Source organism: Phyllostomus discolor, chromosome 7 (genome assembly GCF_004126475.2).
Source record: "Phyllostomus discolor isolate MPI-MPIP mPhyDis1 chromosome 7, mPhyDis1.pri.v3, whole genome shotgun sequence".
NCBI classification, from domain to species: domain Eukaryota; kingdom Metazoa; phylum Chordata; class Mammalia; order Chiroptera; family Phyllostomidae; genus Phyllostomus; species Phyllostomus discolor.
The window spans coordinates 11,990,294-12,006,317 of record NC_040909.2 but is presented as its reverse complement, the minus strand read 5'-3'; the positions used below and the strand labels follow the sequence as shown (position 1 = coordinate 12,006,317).

At 37.8% G+C, this 16,024-nt stretch overlaps 1 protein-coding gene across 16 annotated transcripts in view; it reads right to left on the bottom strand.

Moving 5' to 3' along the window:
• Positions 1–16,024, bottom strand: part of LRRFIP2 (LRR binding FLII interacting protein 2) — a 105,211-nt gene that overhangs the window by 36,502 nt on the left and 52,685 nt on the right. For 5 of the 16 annotated variants that reach the window (XM_036030515.1, XM_036030520.1, XM_036030517.1 and 2 more), the window contains 9 exons: positions 14,503–14,544; positions 13,031–13,096; positions 11,473–11,547; positions 10,123–10,170; positions 9,997–10,041; positions 9,101–9,148; positions 8,618–8,674; positions 6,423–6,491; positions 3,669–3,758 (listed from right to left, as the gene is read on the bottom strand). The exons of 9 other annotated variants lie outside the window; for them this stretch is intronic. In XM_036030515.1, coding sequence (XP_035886408.1) covers positions 3,669–3,758; positions 6,423–6,491; positions 8,618–8,674; positions 9,101–9,148; positions 9,997–10,041; positions 10,123–10,170; positions 11,473–11,547; positions 13,031–13,096; positions 14,503–14,544 — 540 coding nt within the window. The remainder of the gene's footprint in view (positions 1–3,668; positions 3,759–6,422; positions 6,492–8,617; positions 8,675–9,100; positions 9,149–9,996; positions 10,042–10,122; positions 10,171–11,472; positions 11,548–13,030; positions 13,097–14,502; positions 14,545–16,024) is intronic. 2 more of the 16 variants (XM_036030516.1, XM_036030519.1) reach the window with 2 other exon arrangements.

The following is a 16,024-nucleotide window of genomic DNA, read 5'->3' as shown; positions in this document are numbered from 1 at the left end:
ATAAGGTATAAAATAGAGAAAGGCTGGTAAAAGGGTACAAACCTCCAGCTATAAAATAAAGTCTGAAGATCTAATGTAAAACATGGTGACTATAGCTGATCTTAGAAATTAAATATAAATAAACATGAAAAATATGCACTAATATGAAAAATGATTAAAGATTAGTAAGTGAAAAATAAGAAAACAAAGGTTGAGTGTACTGTATGTTCACAATTTGGTAAAACAAGCAAATTAAACTGCAATAGTGAAAAATAATGAAAATAAATCATGAAGTTACTAAAAAAATACTATGTGGCTAATCAAAAAGTACATTTAAAAGAAAGAACTAAGCAAAGTTTTATTTTCCTCTAGTAAGGCCTTCAGGACTTGTTCATTAATATTGACTGTAGACCTGGCCAGTGTGGCTCAGCTGGTTGGAGCATCACCCCATAACCAAAAGGTTGTGGGTTCGATTCCGGGTCACAGCAAGTACGATCCCCTTCTGGGCACATACAGGAGGCAACCCATCAATGTTTTTTCCTCTCCCTCTCTCTAAAAACCAATGGAAAAATGTTCTCAGGTGAGGATTATGTACTACTATATACTGTAGCCTACTATTTTCAGTATTTCAAGTAAATACTATGCCATTTTGCTCTTAAATAATTGAATAGGCAATTTCCCCATCAAGAAAAGGGCACTTTTCTCCTGGATAGTTGTAAATGGAAAGTTAGCCAACAAGCCTGTAACATTTCACATTCGTATTAATGTGCAAAAAAGAATACATGACGGCTAACTTTATATTCCAATTTGAATGCTTAAAATTTAAAAGTAACATTTCCTTAAAGAATTTCAAATTATCAACTAGTACACAAAGTCTTAAATATCCTTCCCATATTTTGGTGATAAATGTTTTTGCCTTCTTTATATCTGGGATATCTAAAAATGCTTTGGTCTTGACATTATATAGATTGTTTCTCTTGAAATCAAACTCCTTGGTCATTTATTGTAATTTGTACACATAAGAAGTATTTCTTAGAATATGTATCTTGTCAAATCTTTGAAACTATTTCTTCAAAGATATTAATTATTCTCCAAGAGGACATTTAATCTTTCTTTTAGCCCATGGCTTCTTAATTTGACAGATAATTTATTTATACTATAGTTTCCTGAATGTAGTCACTAGATTATAATCCTTTGTTAACTTCTGATTTACATATACTGACTCAATAATGCTGTTCACAAATTCTGCTTGAAAAAAAACAAACAAATATAAGTTGTGATTCTCCAACCACAAAAGGGAAAGGAATAATTTATTTTAATAATCTCCTAAAGCAAACCTGGCCTAGGGTTCCATTCAGAAATGGTCTAATTATTAATCAGTAAAACTAAAATTAGCACATTTATAGTCTTTTCCTTTAACCTAGTCTGACCTACAGAACAGAAAGGAAAAAATGTAGAAGAGGCTAGAATGACCAGAAATACTGTATAAATCAGGGTCTGGCACCCCTTTCCAGCACCTCTTGGCTTCGGAGTTATAAATTAGCTGACTATATACATATTTGACCCACAACAGAGAAGCCAGAAAGAATCTTTTAAATTTTGAACTTATGGCCAGCACTTCAAAAAATCAGAATATTTTACATAAAAGTGCAGATTTCCAGCTTATCTTTTGAAAAAGTGTATGTGCAATGGAGGGTGGGGGACCAGAGCTTACCAACATCAAGCCCACTTTTTATTTGTCTGCAATAAACTAAACTATAGGATACCTTTAAAAAATATTAGAAAACATTTTTTTTATCTAGAGAGGGGACCAGAAAAAATTTCAGGCTTTGCCAAGACGTAAAATTAAGGATATTACACAGAGTGAGGAAAAAGTAGGTTTTCAGTAGTTTATATGGATACATAATACAATAATGAATAGATGATAATACAAAAATAGACTATGGTTTGTGTACTCACAACTATAAACCTACTCTTGCCCCACATGGTACAGGGTTCTTAGATAACTATTTAAAAATATAAAAACCAAAATAAACTTTTTTGAATGGAAACAGCATTTTAGTTGTGGTGATGGACAAAATACATAAAATCTGTCACTGACTAATGAGTTATAAAATAACAAAGGGCTGACCGGATTTGCCAATCTGCTTAGAGGATCTTTTGCTTATATGAGTGGGCGTACAGCACGATGATTTGCTATACATATAGGCTATGTATATTGTGTGTCTGTATATCAAATCATCACATTATACACCTTAAATGTGTATAATTTTAATTTTAAAATGTAATATAATAACTGGGAAAAGAGAAGTTATATTTAATTAGTAGAAACAGGGGAAGACTTTTTTTTAATTGTCAACCTTTTCACTTCTGTATAGTTACTAAAATTAATTACCAAGAAATACACATAAGGACTACATAACCACTAATTCAAACATCACAAATTAGAGGATAGTAGAATTCAAAGATTTTAAGAGAAAAAGTAAACACAATAAATTAAATGTAACTGTTTATGAAAAGACAGGGTACTAAGCAAATTATAAAAGAGACAGTATTTCAGGAGAAAGACTTGGGACCCTCTTCTAACTCCATGTGCTGGGATTCCTTCCTCTGGCCCGGGCTGAGACAGGACCATTACATGGCCAGGTTTGAGAGCCAACAATGAGAATACTTATGGACCACACTTAAAATTACTTTTGAGATTAAAGTCATTCAGAAGTAGTTATTAAATACAATCAGTGATATGCTAAACATAAATAATTCTCTCTCCATTGAAAGACCATCTAACTTCCCCAAGAAGCACTGCCTCTCCTCTGCCTGAAAGTGCCTGATAACCAGGACAGTGTTGGCTCCAAGGGCAGAACAGCACTAATGCCAGGAACTTAGAGGAGCTGTCACAGAAAAGAAGGCTGCTAGACAAATCTGCCAAGTGGAGACCTGCTGGGGCGGTTCCTTCATTAGGACAAATGCCTTAAGGTATTATACACTGGACAGTCTTTACTACGTTTGGTCCATGATGAATGTGAAAGCACTGGGCAGGCATTTCTTCAAAGCAATGTCATGATCCCAATGTTTAAGATCTATTCACATTCTCCCCAGTTACTATAAAGTAGTGACACTTTACTAAGTAGTATATTTTATTGTTCAACTCCAGAGTCCACTTAGAACTTTACAGATTCACAAAAACAAAAAGGGAAGAAAAATTTTAAGGCTGATCAGGAATATCTAAATATGGCCTAGGTCATAGATGGTTTGAAGGAATAATTTTTAATTTCATTAGGTAAGATAATGGAACAGTGAGTGTGCAAAAATTCTCAAAAGTTTAGTAGAGAGATATACTGAAATATTTATTGGGAAATGACATGATGTATGGAATTTGCTTTAATATAATTTAGGAGAAAAAACAGCAAGGGGAAGAAATAGATGAAACAAAATTGGTACAACACTGATAACTTTTGTAGCTGCTGATGGATTCTGTGGGGGAAATTTTTCCATGGAAAAGTTTTTTAAAAATCAGAACATATCATTATATGCATTCCGAAACAAAACAAATAAGTATATTTCATGCTAGTATATTCAAATAACTATTTCCTAGGCAGTAAATTAAGTTTCTAATTTTAAAACAGATGACGTATCAGCCATTAGTCACACGCCTGAGACAACAGAACCACCCCATGCAACGCACTCACGCCGGCCAGCTCTGGGACGCTGACGTCATCCACCTCAGAGACAACGCTGCCCCTGCGGTTGGAGCGACTGAAATAATCCGCCGCAGAAACCTTTCGGTTAGAAAAAAGAGATGCTTTAGAAATTAAGACAGAAGAAAAGAATAGAAACATTAGCATATAGGAGGGGAAGGTTTTTTGGTGGGATAAGGTATGATAAAATGAAATGAGGAAACTACTGCAATTAAGCTACTCAAAAAAGTAAAAGAGAAACGCACATTGCTTCCTAAATGAAACCCCAGCTCCCACAAATCAGCTTCTATCCATCTCGGCGAGAGTCCTACGCAGAACCCCTGCCGCCTGGGCCGGGAGCGCTCCCGGTTTGGAGGTGAGCATCGCCCTCACCAGGAGGGATTCCAGAACAGTATCCACTTAAAGCCTCTCCTGGAGCGCACACATTTATAATTCAAATATAACTGTGGGACCTCTGTGAAGCACATACATACTGAAGGCAGAATCACTTCAAGGGTATCTACTGCACCATTTCCCCAATTTCCTCAGTTCCCTCTTTTTCACCCTCAAGACCAGGGACGGCAGAGCAGAATAATGAGACGTGCACAGGCCTCCTGGTTCCCCCCACACACCCGGTCATTTCCCACCCTGGACTCTGGCACCGGCCTAGAAAGCTCTCCAGGCAGCTGGCTCCTCGCATTTCAAGTCTCTGCTCAAAGGTCTCTTCGCTCAGAAAACCCTTCTCTGACCACCCTACCCAAAGTTGGGACACAGACACACACATCCTCCACTTTTGCCGATCTTATCGCCTGCTTGTTCTCATCACAGCCCCAGAGTTACTTTCTTTTTGTTCCTTTCTTTACTGGTGTATTTTCTATTTCTTTTTCACTAGGATATTAGCTCCACGAAGTCCGAAATATGGTCTGGCCTACCACATTATTCCCAGTACTTAACACAGTGCCTTACATATACTAGGTTCTTTATAAACATCTGTTGCATTAATAAATAGTATTGTTTACCTCACTCATCAGCTATTCCTTACCTCAGCTCTGTCTGATTACCATGCTCAAAAACTCTTCCCTTCCAGAAAGAACATATGGAAGCCCATCCACAGAGACCAAGAAGGCTGACAACTACAAAGTTTTGCTAAGGGCTAATACAATCAAGCAATAGTATTTTTATTCATAGTAACAATTATACAACTTAAATTTACACATACCTAATATTTTATTTGTACCTACTGTCTCAGAATTTTAATAGTTATTTTCTATATAGTAATTCATTTAATCCATATATTAAGTCTACCTACAAAGATAGCTATTAACATCCATTGTAAAAATAAAGAAATTGCCATTAACACATAAATAAGTTGTAAATGTGGTTCAAGGCCAAGCACGATCATTTTAAAGCCCCTGCCTTTCAATTAAGAAGTACAAACTGGCCTGGTCAGGCAGCTCAGTTGGTTAGAGCATTGTCCCAATACACCAAGGTTGTGGTTTCAATCCCCAGTCAGGGCACATATAAGAATCAACAAATAAATGCATAACTAAGTGAAACAACAAATTGATGTTTTTCTCTCCCTTCTTCTCTCTCTAAAATCAATAAATACAATTTTTTAAAAAGGAGTACAAAATGGCAGTTATGAAAATAGTCATGGGGATATAAAGTACAGCTAGGAAATATAGTTAATAATATTGTAATAATTATGTAGAGTGTCAAATGGGTAAAAGACTATCACGGTGATGCCTTCATAAATGCTATAAATGTCTAATGACTGTTATACAGTTGAAACTAATATAATATTGCATGCACACTATAATAAAATTTTTTAATTAAAATATTATTTTAAAAATTATTAAAAAATAAAAATAAAAATGAAGTGCTTGCATTTCTAATACATCACTTTCTAAGGGGCTTTGAAATATTCTGGCTTTTTCTTTCTCCTTCAGCTTTGAGTATGAGCATTAATTGACTTGCCAATGGACAACTGCCTCTAATTAGATCACTGGATTTTTGTCAACACATTTCACAAACACTTGGTACTCCCTTTTCTATGAAACCTTGAGTTTACGATCTTTCACAAAACATGACTCATATTAAATGGTCTTCTATTTTTCTTAAAGGAATTATAATTATAGCCTCTTAGTTGTTTTGCTTTTTTCTAGCTCTAAGCTGACACATCATCCTCAGCAATGTACTTTTCCAATAAATTCTTAAATAAAGCAAAAATGTCATCAGCTCTGTAAAATATTCAGCTTCATTAAAAGAATAACCTGAAATTACACAATTTGTATTTTAATATAGCTATTTGTGGCCTCTATAATTAGTGCTCTAGCTGAATTCTAAGACCAGAATTTTTAAATTTTGCCATCAGAAGCTCTTAAAAAGTTCATGTCTTAAAAGATATATAAACAATGGTTAAAATTAAATATACAGCAAAGAAAGCCACTGATGGCAACTATGCACATAAATGTGCATAAAACAGAAACAAAGAATAAAAAGTGAAAATCTTTCAAATACACAATGACTAGACATAAGAGGTGTGAAGAGGCCGGTTACTAATGAAAGCTTACATAGTCCACAGAGAATATGTACTGTCGGAAACACATTTTTGAAAGCAGATTATTCATATAAGCTAAACTTGAAGAAAGTTTAGTGTGCTCATTCTGTCAAATGCAAATTTCACTTTCCCATACATTTCATGTGATCCCACAATGTTGCAATTTTAAAACTTATTGTATGTGTCTGCATGCAAACCATGCTCACCACGCTCTCCCTTCGTCCACGACTGGAACGACCAGAAGACGCAATGCTTGCGGCGTCATCGTCAATCAGCTATAGACATCAGAAGCAGATAATGAAAAAGGGGCAATTTCAGCACAGGTCTTACGCACCCGTGAGGGCCTCAGGGACGTTTCGGGAGGCATGCAAACACTCCGTGTGAGCACCGTAACCGGCACCACCTGTTGTGCCCCCTTAACTAGGAAGGTGTTTCAAGCCACAGTGAACATCATTAAAAATCAAAAGATATTTCCAAAAAGGACAAAAAATAAAATAGTACTTTATATTTTATTTAAGTTAAAGAAAAGGAAGGGGTGTGGGAACATGTAAACCAGCGAAAACCAGCTTTCATGCTTTTTAAACCTCTAGGCCCTTTGTGATCCCACTGAAGATCAATAAATATATTTAATGTTTTAGAAAATATTTTAAAGTGAAGTAATGTAAGTCAAAGACAGACTTTCCTACCAGTATTACACTGAAATGACAGTTCTTACTTTCCTTTATTGGTTCCTACGCAACTGGTGGAGACACTCCCATCCTCACCCCACAGTTTCCTTCCTGTCGCACCAGCAGCACAAGACTCACCTTCAGTCTGCGCAGGGTATCTCCATTCTGACATCACTAAGAAACCATTCTGGTATCGCTAAGACCTAAAACAATAACTCTGAACCCAATTTGCAAATGAAACGGCATCTAGTCAGCACAGGGACAAGAGTCTACACTTGACTGGAAACTATCAGAACAATTCTGTTTACAAGAGGCCACCACACTTGGGACATTAAAAATGCTACCGGGCCCAAGAACTGCCAAGGGGAATTTTATTAGAGGTTGGGTTAAAACTACACTTCCTTCTTACGTGAAAAAGCTTTTGTCTCCTTAAACATCCTGAGTAATTTTCTGTGAGTGCAGGAGTTGGAATTCCTGAGAAGCGCACTTGCAAAGGGCAGGAGGACTGAGCCAAACATGTATGTAAGAGAAGGCCCGTGGGGCTCACCTATCCGCTCACCGAAGTAATCTGTGTTGGCCACTGAGTAACTGCTTTAATCATTTCTCCAATTTTGACATTGTCAAGAACAACAAGGTAGCTCCTAAAGTCATAATTTGCTACTGGAATTATAAATTAGTACAGTCCTTTTGCTGGGAAATATAGCAGTGTACATCCTAATTTAAATGTATATACTCCTTGACCTCCCCCACTTCGTGACTAGCAATTTACCCTACGGAGCTACTCACAGAAGTACACAAAAATATGCCTCTGTCAGAACGTTCATAATACCAGTGTCTGTAGCAGCAAAAATCTGACAGCCTGAATGCCTATTAGGAAAATGATTTTTTAAATGTATAGTCTGAGCATTAATGGAATAATATATCATCATTTAAAAGAATGCGTTGACATAAAACTAACTGGCGTTCAGTGGAAAAGGAACATGGTTTTTTTTTTAATCTTTTTAAATGTCAAAAAAATAATGAAATAAATCTTTGTGTCAATACAAAAAGAGACTTTAAATAAACAGATGAGGTGCAGCATGTGTGAGTCCATATACCTGTCAAATAAAGTGCACTCGCTCACACATGCATAAAAGATCTCTGTAAGGATATGAAAGCACAGCCCTTGCATTGAGAAATGGAAATGGAGGGGAAATGTCAGGAGACTTTTCCTTAGAACTTTCCTTAAGCTAATATTACTTTTATAAATTAAATTTTTTTAAAAAATTTAATACAGAAAGACGAGCTGATTAGAATCATCACAGTTTTGCCTCTTAAGGAACGGTTTTTAAAAGTTGACTGGTCTTGTTTCTTCTCCCAGCGCACTGATTAAAGCGCTGGCAAGCAAGGGAAATGACTCAAGGCAGGAAACGGAGATGGCAGGAAGAAACACGGGCAGCCAACTCAGACACTGAACTATGACCACTGCAGAGACAAGAAGTTCCACATAAACAACAAATATACATTTTAAAAAGTGCTGATGACACTGATTGCAGACTCATTTAAGAAATTACATGTTAAGTCGCATTCATACAGAAACCACCGATTCAAATTAGTACTTGAGTTTATGTGCTGAAGGAAAACGATAATCCATGCACAGGAGAGTGAAACACACTGCACCCTCAGTGTTCAAACCTGTGAGTACAGATTAGTCGAACAACCAAAGGTTTCTAGGAAGCATGCGAACGGCTCACCACAGGACTGCTTCGGGCTGAACTTGTTCTTGATGAGTAATAACTGTATTCAGATGGCTATAAAGTTTCCAAGAAGAAAGGTTTTATAATAATGATCAGTTCCTTGTCCTGCAGGGAATATATCAGTGACCTAACTAACTAGCTCCTGGCTCCCATGGTAAAGGTAACTGTCACTCCCCCTCAAGATCCACCAGCCCCCTGCAGAAGGGAGAGGAGGGGGGAGGAGGTGGTGCCCTGAGAAGCACGTCTTCTTCCTGAGGAACTAACGAACAAGGAAAAAGGTTTCTCTACTTATATCCCTCAGACTTGAAGCCATGGTTTCCAGCATGCACTTTCTCATAGCTTGGCTGAGAATCACAATTGGCGAGCTGATGGATCACAGTTTGTAGAGCAATTACAGTCAGATTAAATAGCCTTTTCTTTGCAAGGAAACTGTGCCCACCTACACATCACCCCCTCATCACCTCCCCCAGTGAGACTTACAGTTCGAGAACCGTAAGGGTTATATAATCCGCCATCATACAATGACACCTAAAGAACAAAGGAAATACCACTTATCTATTCAGCATCAAGTTATTTTTAAAATGTCCTAGCTTCTCTGCAGTACTCAGTTCCAAGAAGTTTTGAAGAATGGTTTCAGTGCGCAGCCTCCCAAGGTGAAGACTGTGGAGGTGATACCACTCATACATACATACGCATCGGTCCCACTAAAACTTCAAGCTGCACTTCATTTAGAAAGCACATTGGTTATGGTATTTCCTTTAATCACGACGTTGTGAATCTAAGAGAACTAACATTTATTCTCTCAAAAGAGCAAACAAAGCGGAAAAGGTTAAGTGAGGTACAAAGCATTTTGCCCAACGTCGCAATAAAATGAAATTTTAAAGCCTCAGGTTCCCAATCCACTAGAACAGGCCACAACACAATAAACAACAGCTTGAAAGCAACCAACTCATTACTCGCAGATTACAAAGAGCTATTGTTCTGCTTTCTAGCCAGCTTGCTTTATTAGAGCCTAGTATTAATGTGGCCAAGACCACAGCTGTCCCAAAGAAAAATATGACATCCCAGGCATGGGCAGCTGTCTCAGAAAAGTAGGCAAGTGTAGTGGGACCCATGCAAATCTACCTCCTCTACAGGAAATCAATGCTAAGCAAAAGCCTACCAAAACCAGCAGTATCTACCACTGTGAAGAAAATATGCTTATTTTTACTCCCCTAAAATTTTGTATTTTAAGCACAAGCAGCACATTCTGCAGTGCACATAGCATTAAAGCCATGTGTCCTTGACTGTTCTGGAGGAAAAGTCGTTAAGCCAGAATCAGCGCCACGACTGTGGCCCTACCAGGAGCATACACATTGGAAGCAGAAAATACAAACCAGACTGGCACTTCTCAGCAGACCAGAATTTGCAGTAAGAGAGGCCTATGAAAAAAGCACATGATTTAACCCAAAGAAAAGCAACTGGTAGCTTTGAAGGCAACGCACCCCTCAGAAAGTACTAACCCTGGTACTCTTAGATGTCGCCAGAGGGTCACTGCACAGGGAAGAAGACTGGAAGAAAGAAAAACAAACGGAACAAAATAATTAAGGCGAGGGGAGGAATGTGAATGAACTGGGCTCACCATCATGAGAGCAGAAAACGTGTTTATTTCATACTCTATAATTCATTAGCAACTCTTGAGTTGTTAAGGTGTAAGTAATACATTGTGAGAAAAACTTGGTAGAAATCTTTTTAAACACCAACTGTAAGGGTTAAGGAAGAAAAACACTGGGAACAGCTTTCCATGAATGTACACGAGTCCCGCTGGTCTTGGAACAATAATGTTAGGAGAGGAGACGCACCCTGAGAAGACCCAGGGGAAGAGGGCCACAGCACAGGAAGTGTGGCAAACAGCGGCCACAGTTCAGTCACCAGCAGCTCTGTGACATTTTCAGTGAGCTCATGACACACTCCAAATGGCCTTGGGGAACCTGAAAACTGAGCTCTGAGTTACCACTGTACACACTCTTTTCCAGGCATTGGAAAAGAGTAGAAAAACCTGTATTTCCTAACAAGCCATGGACGAAGTGCCTTAGTTTACTGTGGCCGGTAGATCACAATAAATCCACGCACTACCAGGCACAGCATTTTTAAAAAAAGGAATTACATCTTCCTTTTCTTGCTGTCATTTGAAGACACAATTTTCAGTTCTTTTTTTACCAAGCCTAATCAGACATGGAAAGTAAGAGTATGTAAGTTGTGTGCAGGTTTGACAACGGAATTGTTTTAAATGCACTGTGTGCCATATGTGTAATGTGCTTTAAATGTATAATATGCCAAATGCCTTGAAAAAAGGAAGGCTTCTAACACTGAACAAATAATTACATTCTTCTCAACCCATTCACAGTGTAAATTTTCACATGAAAGCTTTAATTAGAAGGGCATCCACATGATGTTTACTAATGCCTATAATGTATTCTGAAATGCATCACCACAAAACATGAATTTATGGTTCAGTGGACAGAGAGTCCGATAACTACATGATAAAGGAAACAGAGTAAAATGTTAATTGTAGAATCTAAATGGTAGTTACTGGGTAGTTAATGCAAGTCTGAACTTCTTTTGTATGTTAAGTAGTTTTCATTAGAAAAAATTGGGGGAAAAAGATACTCATTTAATTTACAAACACAGTGATTCAATAATTCCCACTGTTTAAATTTATACTCACACAGACTATGTGAATTCAGTTACCTCAAACTAGTATCATACGTGCAGCCATTAACAGGTTAGTTTTAACTAGTTAAAATGCAAACTAGATTAGAAATGGGTTAAAGTTGGGTAAAACACATGAAGTTAAGAAACTTGAGACAAACCCGAGTGTAGCAGGCAGAGCTGGGTTTGCTATGCCTCAGGCTGCTATAGTTCCTCTGGTCAAAGTAGAGGCCGCTCTGCAAAAACCAAACCAAACCCGTATTTCTTAAGGTGACTGTTGTTAATTTAACAATATGCAAAGGCAAACTCTGACATTGCCAAACCCCTTCGTCTCTGAAACAACTTTAGGGTTAACTATAAAGCAAGTACACTTACTAATTTTCACTTTAAAAACAAGAGAATAAACCCTCAGGCAAAATGGAAATAGTAAGTGATCTAGTCTCATGTCACACTTATAAATGCCCTTGAAAAATCCATGACAACTGTATAATTACCCCTTTTATAATTCATTTGGCAATGTCACAGATATCATTAAATAGTCATTTTTTCCAGCCTTCTCCTAGTCCCATTATTTGTCAAAATAAACTGATCAAATTAAATTACCAGAGAGAGCGCACTGTTTTAGTTTAAAATATCTATAGTGGTTCATTTTCAATACGCTGTACAAAACAGTAATTAAGGTTGTACTGTGGTAACTTAAGGGGGAACAAATTCTCTTTCTAACTCTCCAGCCATCTTTTTTACCCAAGGTTAAGGAAATTTAGGCGATCCCTCACTGAAGGACCCCTTCTCCATGGTAAATGGTGTAACCAAGGACACCCTTACTCCCCCCCACCCCTCTCCTGCCCGTCCTGGCCCTGCCTTCCTATACAACACCCTCAAGGAGGCACCAAGACTCACCTCTCCCCAAAGCTCCCAACACTCTACCCTCCAGGGCTTCTCACTAATGTCCTCTCCATTATAGTCTCTCCTCCCTCCGCCTTTCCAACGGCCAAGGCCTCCTGACCCTCTCCCCACCCAGCAATGGTCAGGGCGGGAGCTGGAGACCACACCTCTCTGCCAGTGCTGTGGCAGCCTAACAGCAAAGAGGCGCTCCCAGCACCCAAAGTGGGCATTCTGGACACATTCCCCCCCTCACAGAAATGTTTAGCAAGGTGGCTGGAATGGAGCGCACCATGAGTTACTTCTACAATTTAATTATACTGTAAGTTAAGGAGTTTTCTGCAAGATAGCATGGGATGTCTGCCATCACGTGCCTTATTGTTTCTACCAGAAAATTCATGCCAAGTTTCCAGAATCTGAGCTATTAACTAGCTTTCATAATGAAACCTATTTATGAGTTTGGTACTGCCTATTATACCACAACTAAATCAATAAGGAAATCTAAAATAAGGAGAAGAATCTCACTAAACTTATTCTTGAGATATATTCCAAAGGACAGATCATAAATGAAAACACATTGTTAATGAACGTCTTGTGACACCTTCTTAAACTCTAGCCCCTGGGGTTAGCATATATTAACTTGATATTAAATCTTGTAAATAAAAACAAATTTATTTTTAAATAGACTTCTGATGTATCACGTTTCAGTACACTACCAAATTTCAATAGTGCCTTAGGAGCACACCAAAGCAGTCATGATGCTTCAGTTCCCTGAAGGTGAGCGGGGAGTTTTGCAGCAGCACGCCCCACTGCGGGCAGAGACACGGCAGAACTAACCAGCAGGTCCTTATGAGAACCGGAAGATCTCGTCCTCACTCCGTAAGAGTGACTGTAAGAATGATTCTGGAAGGAAATTGTTGAAGTTAAGTATTTGAAGATTAATGATCACACAGTAAAGTTTGAAAAATAATTTAATAAAATGATACACAGAAAGGTCCATATGAGATACAGAGTAATGTACATGCAATCTAATTCCATCTGTCAGTAAACAATTCACTGCATTTGACTGGCTAAGATATACCACCTCTCTACACAGCGGCATCTCCCCTCACCTACCCCATGCCATCCAGCTCGGTGCCAAGCCAGCTCAAAAACAAAAAACAATTAATTAGGACACAGAACCAGGCAGGATATTTGTGAGGACCTTCACCCCGTACCTCATTTGAGTACTGCTATCTTCTTTATAAAGGTATGGGTGACAAGAATCCCTCTTTGGACCAACAAAAACGAGACTGAGATAACAAAGAACGTGATAGGACGTTGCCCCAGAGAGTACTCCTAACCCAAGTGAGTGGTCCCACAGCAAGTGCTGCTCAGGAGTAAAGAGCCAGATGGTATGGCTGTCCTGCATAGCAGCAGCATTATTGGGCAGTAACCATATGCGAGTCCTTTGAAAACAGCATTGTCTCAACACACAACTTCTAGGAGTTCAGAGCCAAGTGTGTATGCAGAGATAAAGCTATGGTACCAACCAGGTCACTGACAGACAAGAAGGTAGGTACTGTTCACCTGAGATGAGGAAGTGCAGCCAGAAGGGTCCCACCAAGAGTCTGCTCTAGGCAAACCTACTGGCATGCACAGCGGGATCCTGAATCGATAATTATACAATAATTTCTCTTGTTTTGAATATGCATCTTTCCTTTTGTACATTACCCTGGACATTTTAAGACATGTCTTATATATTTAGAAACTCAGACAATCTATTGACATAATATTAACCCAAGAACAACATGCTAGAGCTTACCTAACTTCCTCGGCTAAAATGGCATGCCATCAAAAACCAAATCAGGCAAAAATGAATGGACATAACTGATGTTTCAGGAGTCATTTGTCACTGCTAACTGTTTTCTGTTTAACGACTTCACACCTGCCGTCCTGTGACACCCAACATCACACACCAAGCCTGTGCTGCCACAGTTCGGAGGGTATGGAGCCCGCTAGGAACCTGTGTGCCAGAGCACTGAGTGTACGTCAGCGGGGTGGCTCATCATCGTAAGAAAACAGAGTACTACCAATCTTAGTCCTGAAAAGGGAGGCAAATAATTTTTATCTGATCCTAAAACTCTAAAAGAAAAAAACTATTCAGATGTTAATTATGCCACAATTGCAAAACAATCGTTTTTGCTTTGTTAGTAATGCTTCCCCCCAAACTTCGTAGCAAAACTGAAAGTTAGTCATAATCCATGATGAGCACCATCAGGTGTTTATAAAGTAAAACTACATTTAACAAAAAGTCATGCACTACGTACTAATGATGAAAGTCTTGACGATCTATCCTTCAGGGGATCATACTGGATTTCAGAAAAAGATGAAAGTTGGTTTATTTCCAAAATCAGAAATATAGAGAGAAAAAGCAACACCTTGCAATTATCCAACACTATTTTAAAAACCCCAAATTATTAAATACAAAGGCTATTAAATATGAATTAAAGACTATTCTTCCCCCCTTCAGTATAAGTTATTACTAAACTATATGTAAAATTCCATATTCTCTTTCACATACAGAGTTCATAGGCAGTAATGGTGAGATTATTCAATATCAGTATACTATGGCACAAGACACCCAAAGGAAGGCATTAAATGCAGGAATTAAGCATTCTGAAGTCAAAAGACATTTTACTTGTTATTATTGTAACTGTTACCATCATTTCCCATAGTTTGAACAAGGCAAAAGCACTGCATGGACAGGCAATGAGGCAAGAGCACACAAAAATCAAGCTCACAAAAAACAACGGCAGGATCAAAATAGGAGGAACTCCCTTGGGTCTGCTCATCGACATACACCTGAAAAACTTCCCTCCCCAAGAACCTCCCCTATTAAAAATGCTGAACCAAACTGAAAAGTTGGTCAGTGCACAGTGTGGGAGTACACAGTACACATACAATTGTGACATTAAATATAAATCAAAGGATGTAAAATTTATAAGATCAGAAAACTGCATTTCATGTAGTCTTTAAGAAAATGAGTAGCATATTTCAAATCCAAGAAACTAAATTAAACACTAACCACTCAGGTTTGTGGTTGCCTACCATTCTTTTTGTTTTAAGCATTCTAGCTTATATTTTTAAAGCAATCTTACAGAGAAGAGCAATGTATAAAATAAAAGCAATTAGTAAGTTCCTGGGGTACTTTGGCAAATATACCTTACTTTTGCAACTCTTACAACCAGTTAGGATTTTAGGGAACAATATTCAAAACCTGATCTAAAGTAATGTTTTCCTAAGTGTAGGCTGCAACTAATTAGTAAGTCATGAAATCGATTTATGGGTTGAACCATACTTTTAAAAATTGAAACAGAAAACAGTTCATCGTGCACAGTAAGAAGAAATATTATTTGTGAAATGTGTTTCGGTAACATATTTTGTACACTTATGTAATTTACAAACACGCAGGTACATATCTGCATGTGTGTACTGGATCATGGTGCATAATATAGTTCTTGTTGTAGAGGTTACAATTTTTAAAAGTTTAAAATACAGTAAAGATAAAATTGTAAATTCTAGTTCTAATAAAAGTTTACAGTAAGAGTTCAAACAAAACCCAGGCCCTCCCTTCATGCCCAACAACATGGTCACTTACAAAAGATACTGAACCTCCCCCCGCAAAAAATATTTCAATAATATAAAGCTAAATGATACAATTTTACCACTGGTATAAATTCAGTGAAAATGATAGTGTAGTAAAGACCAAAATGTCTGCATTTGCATGCTTTTCTTATATTATCTTGAAACTAATAGAAAACACAAGTAATAGTGTTATTACATGCATCA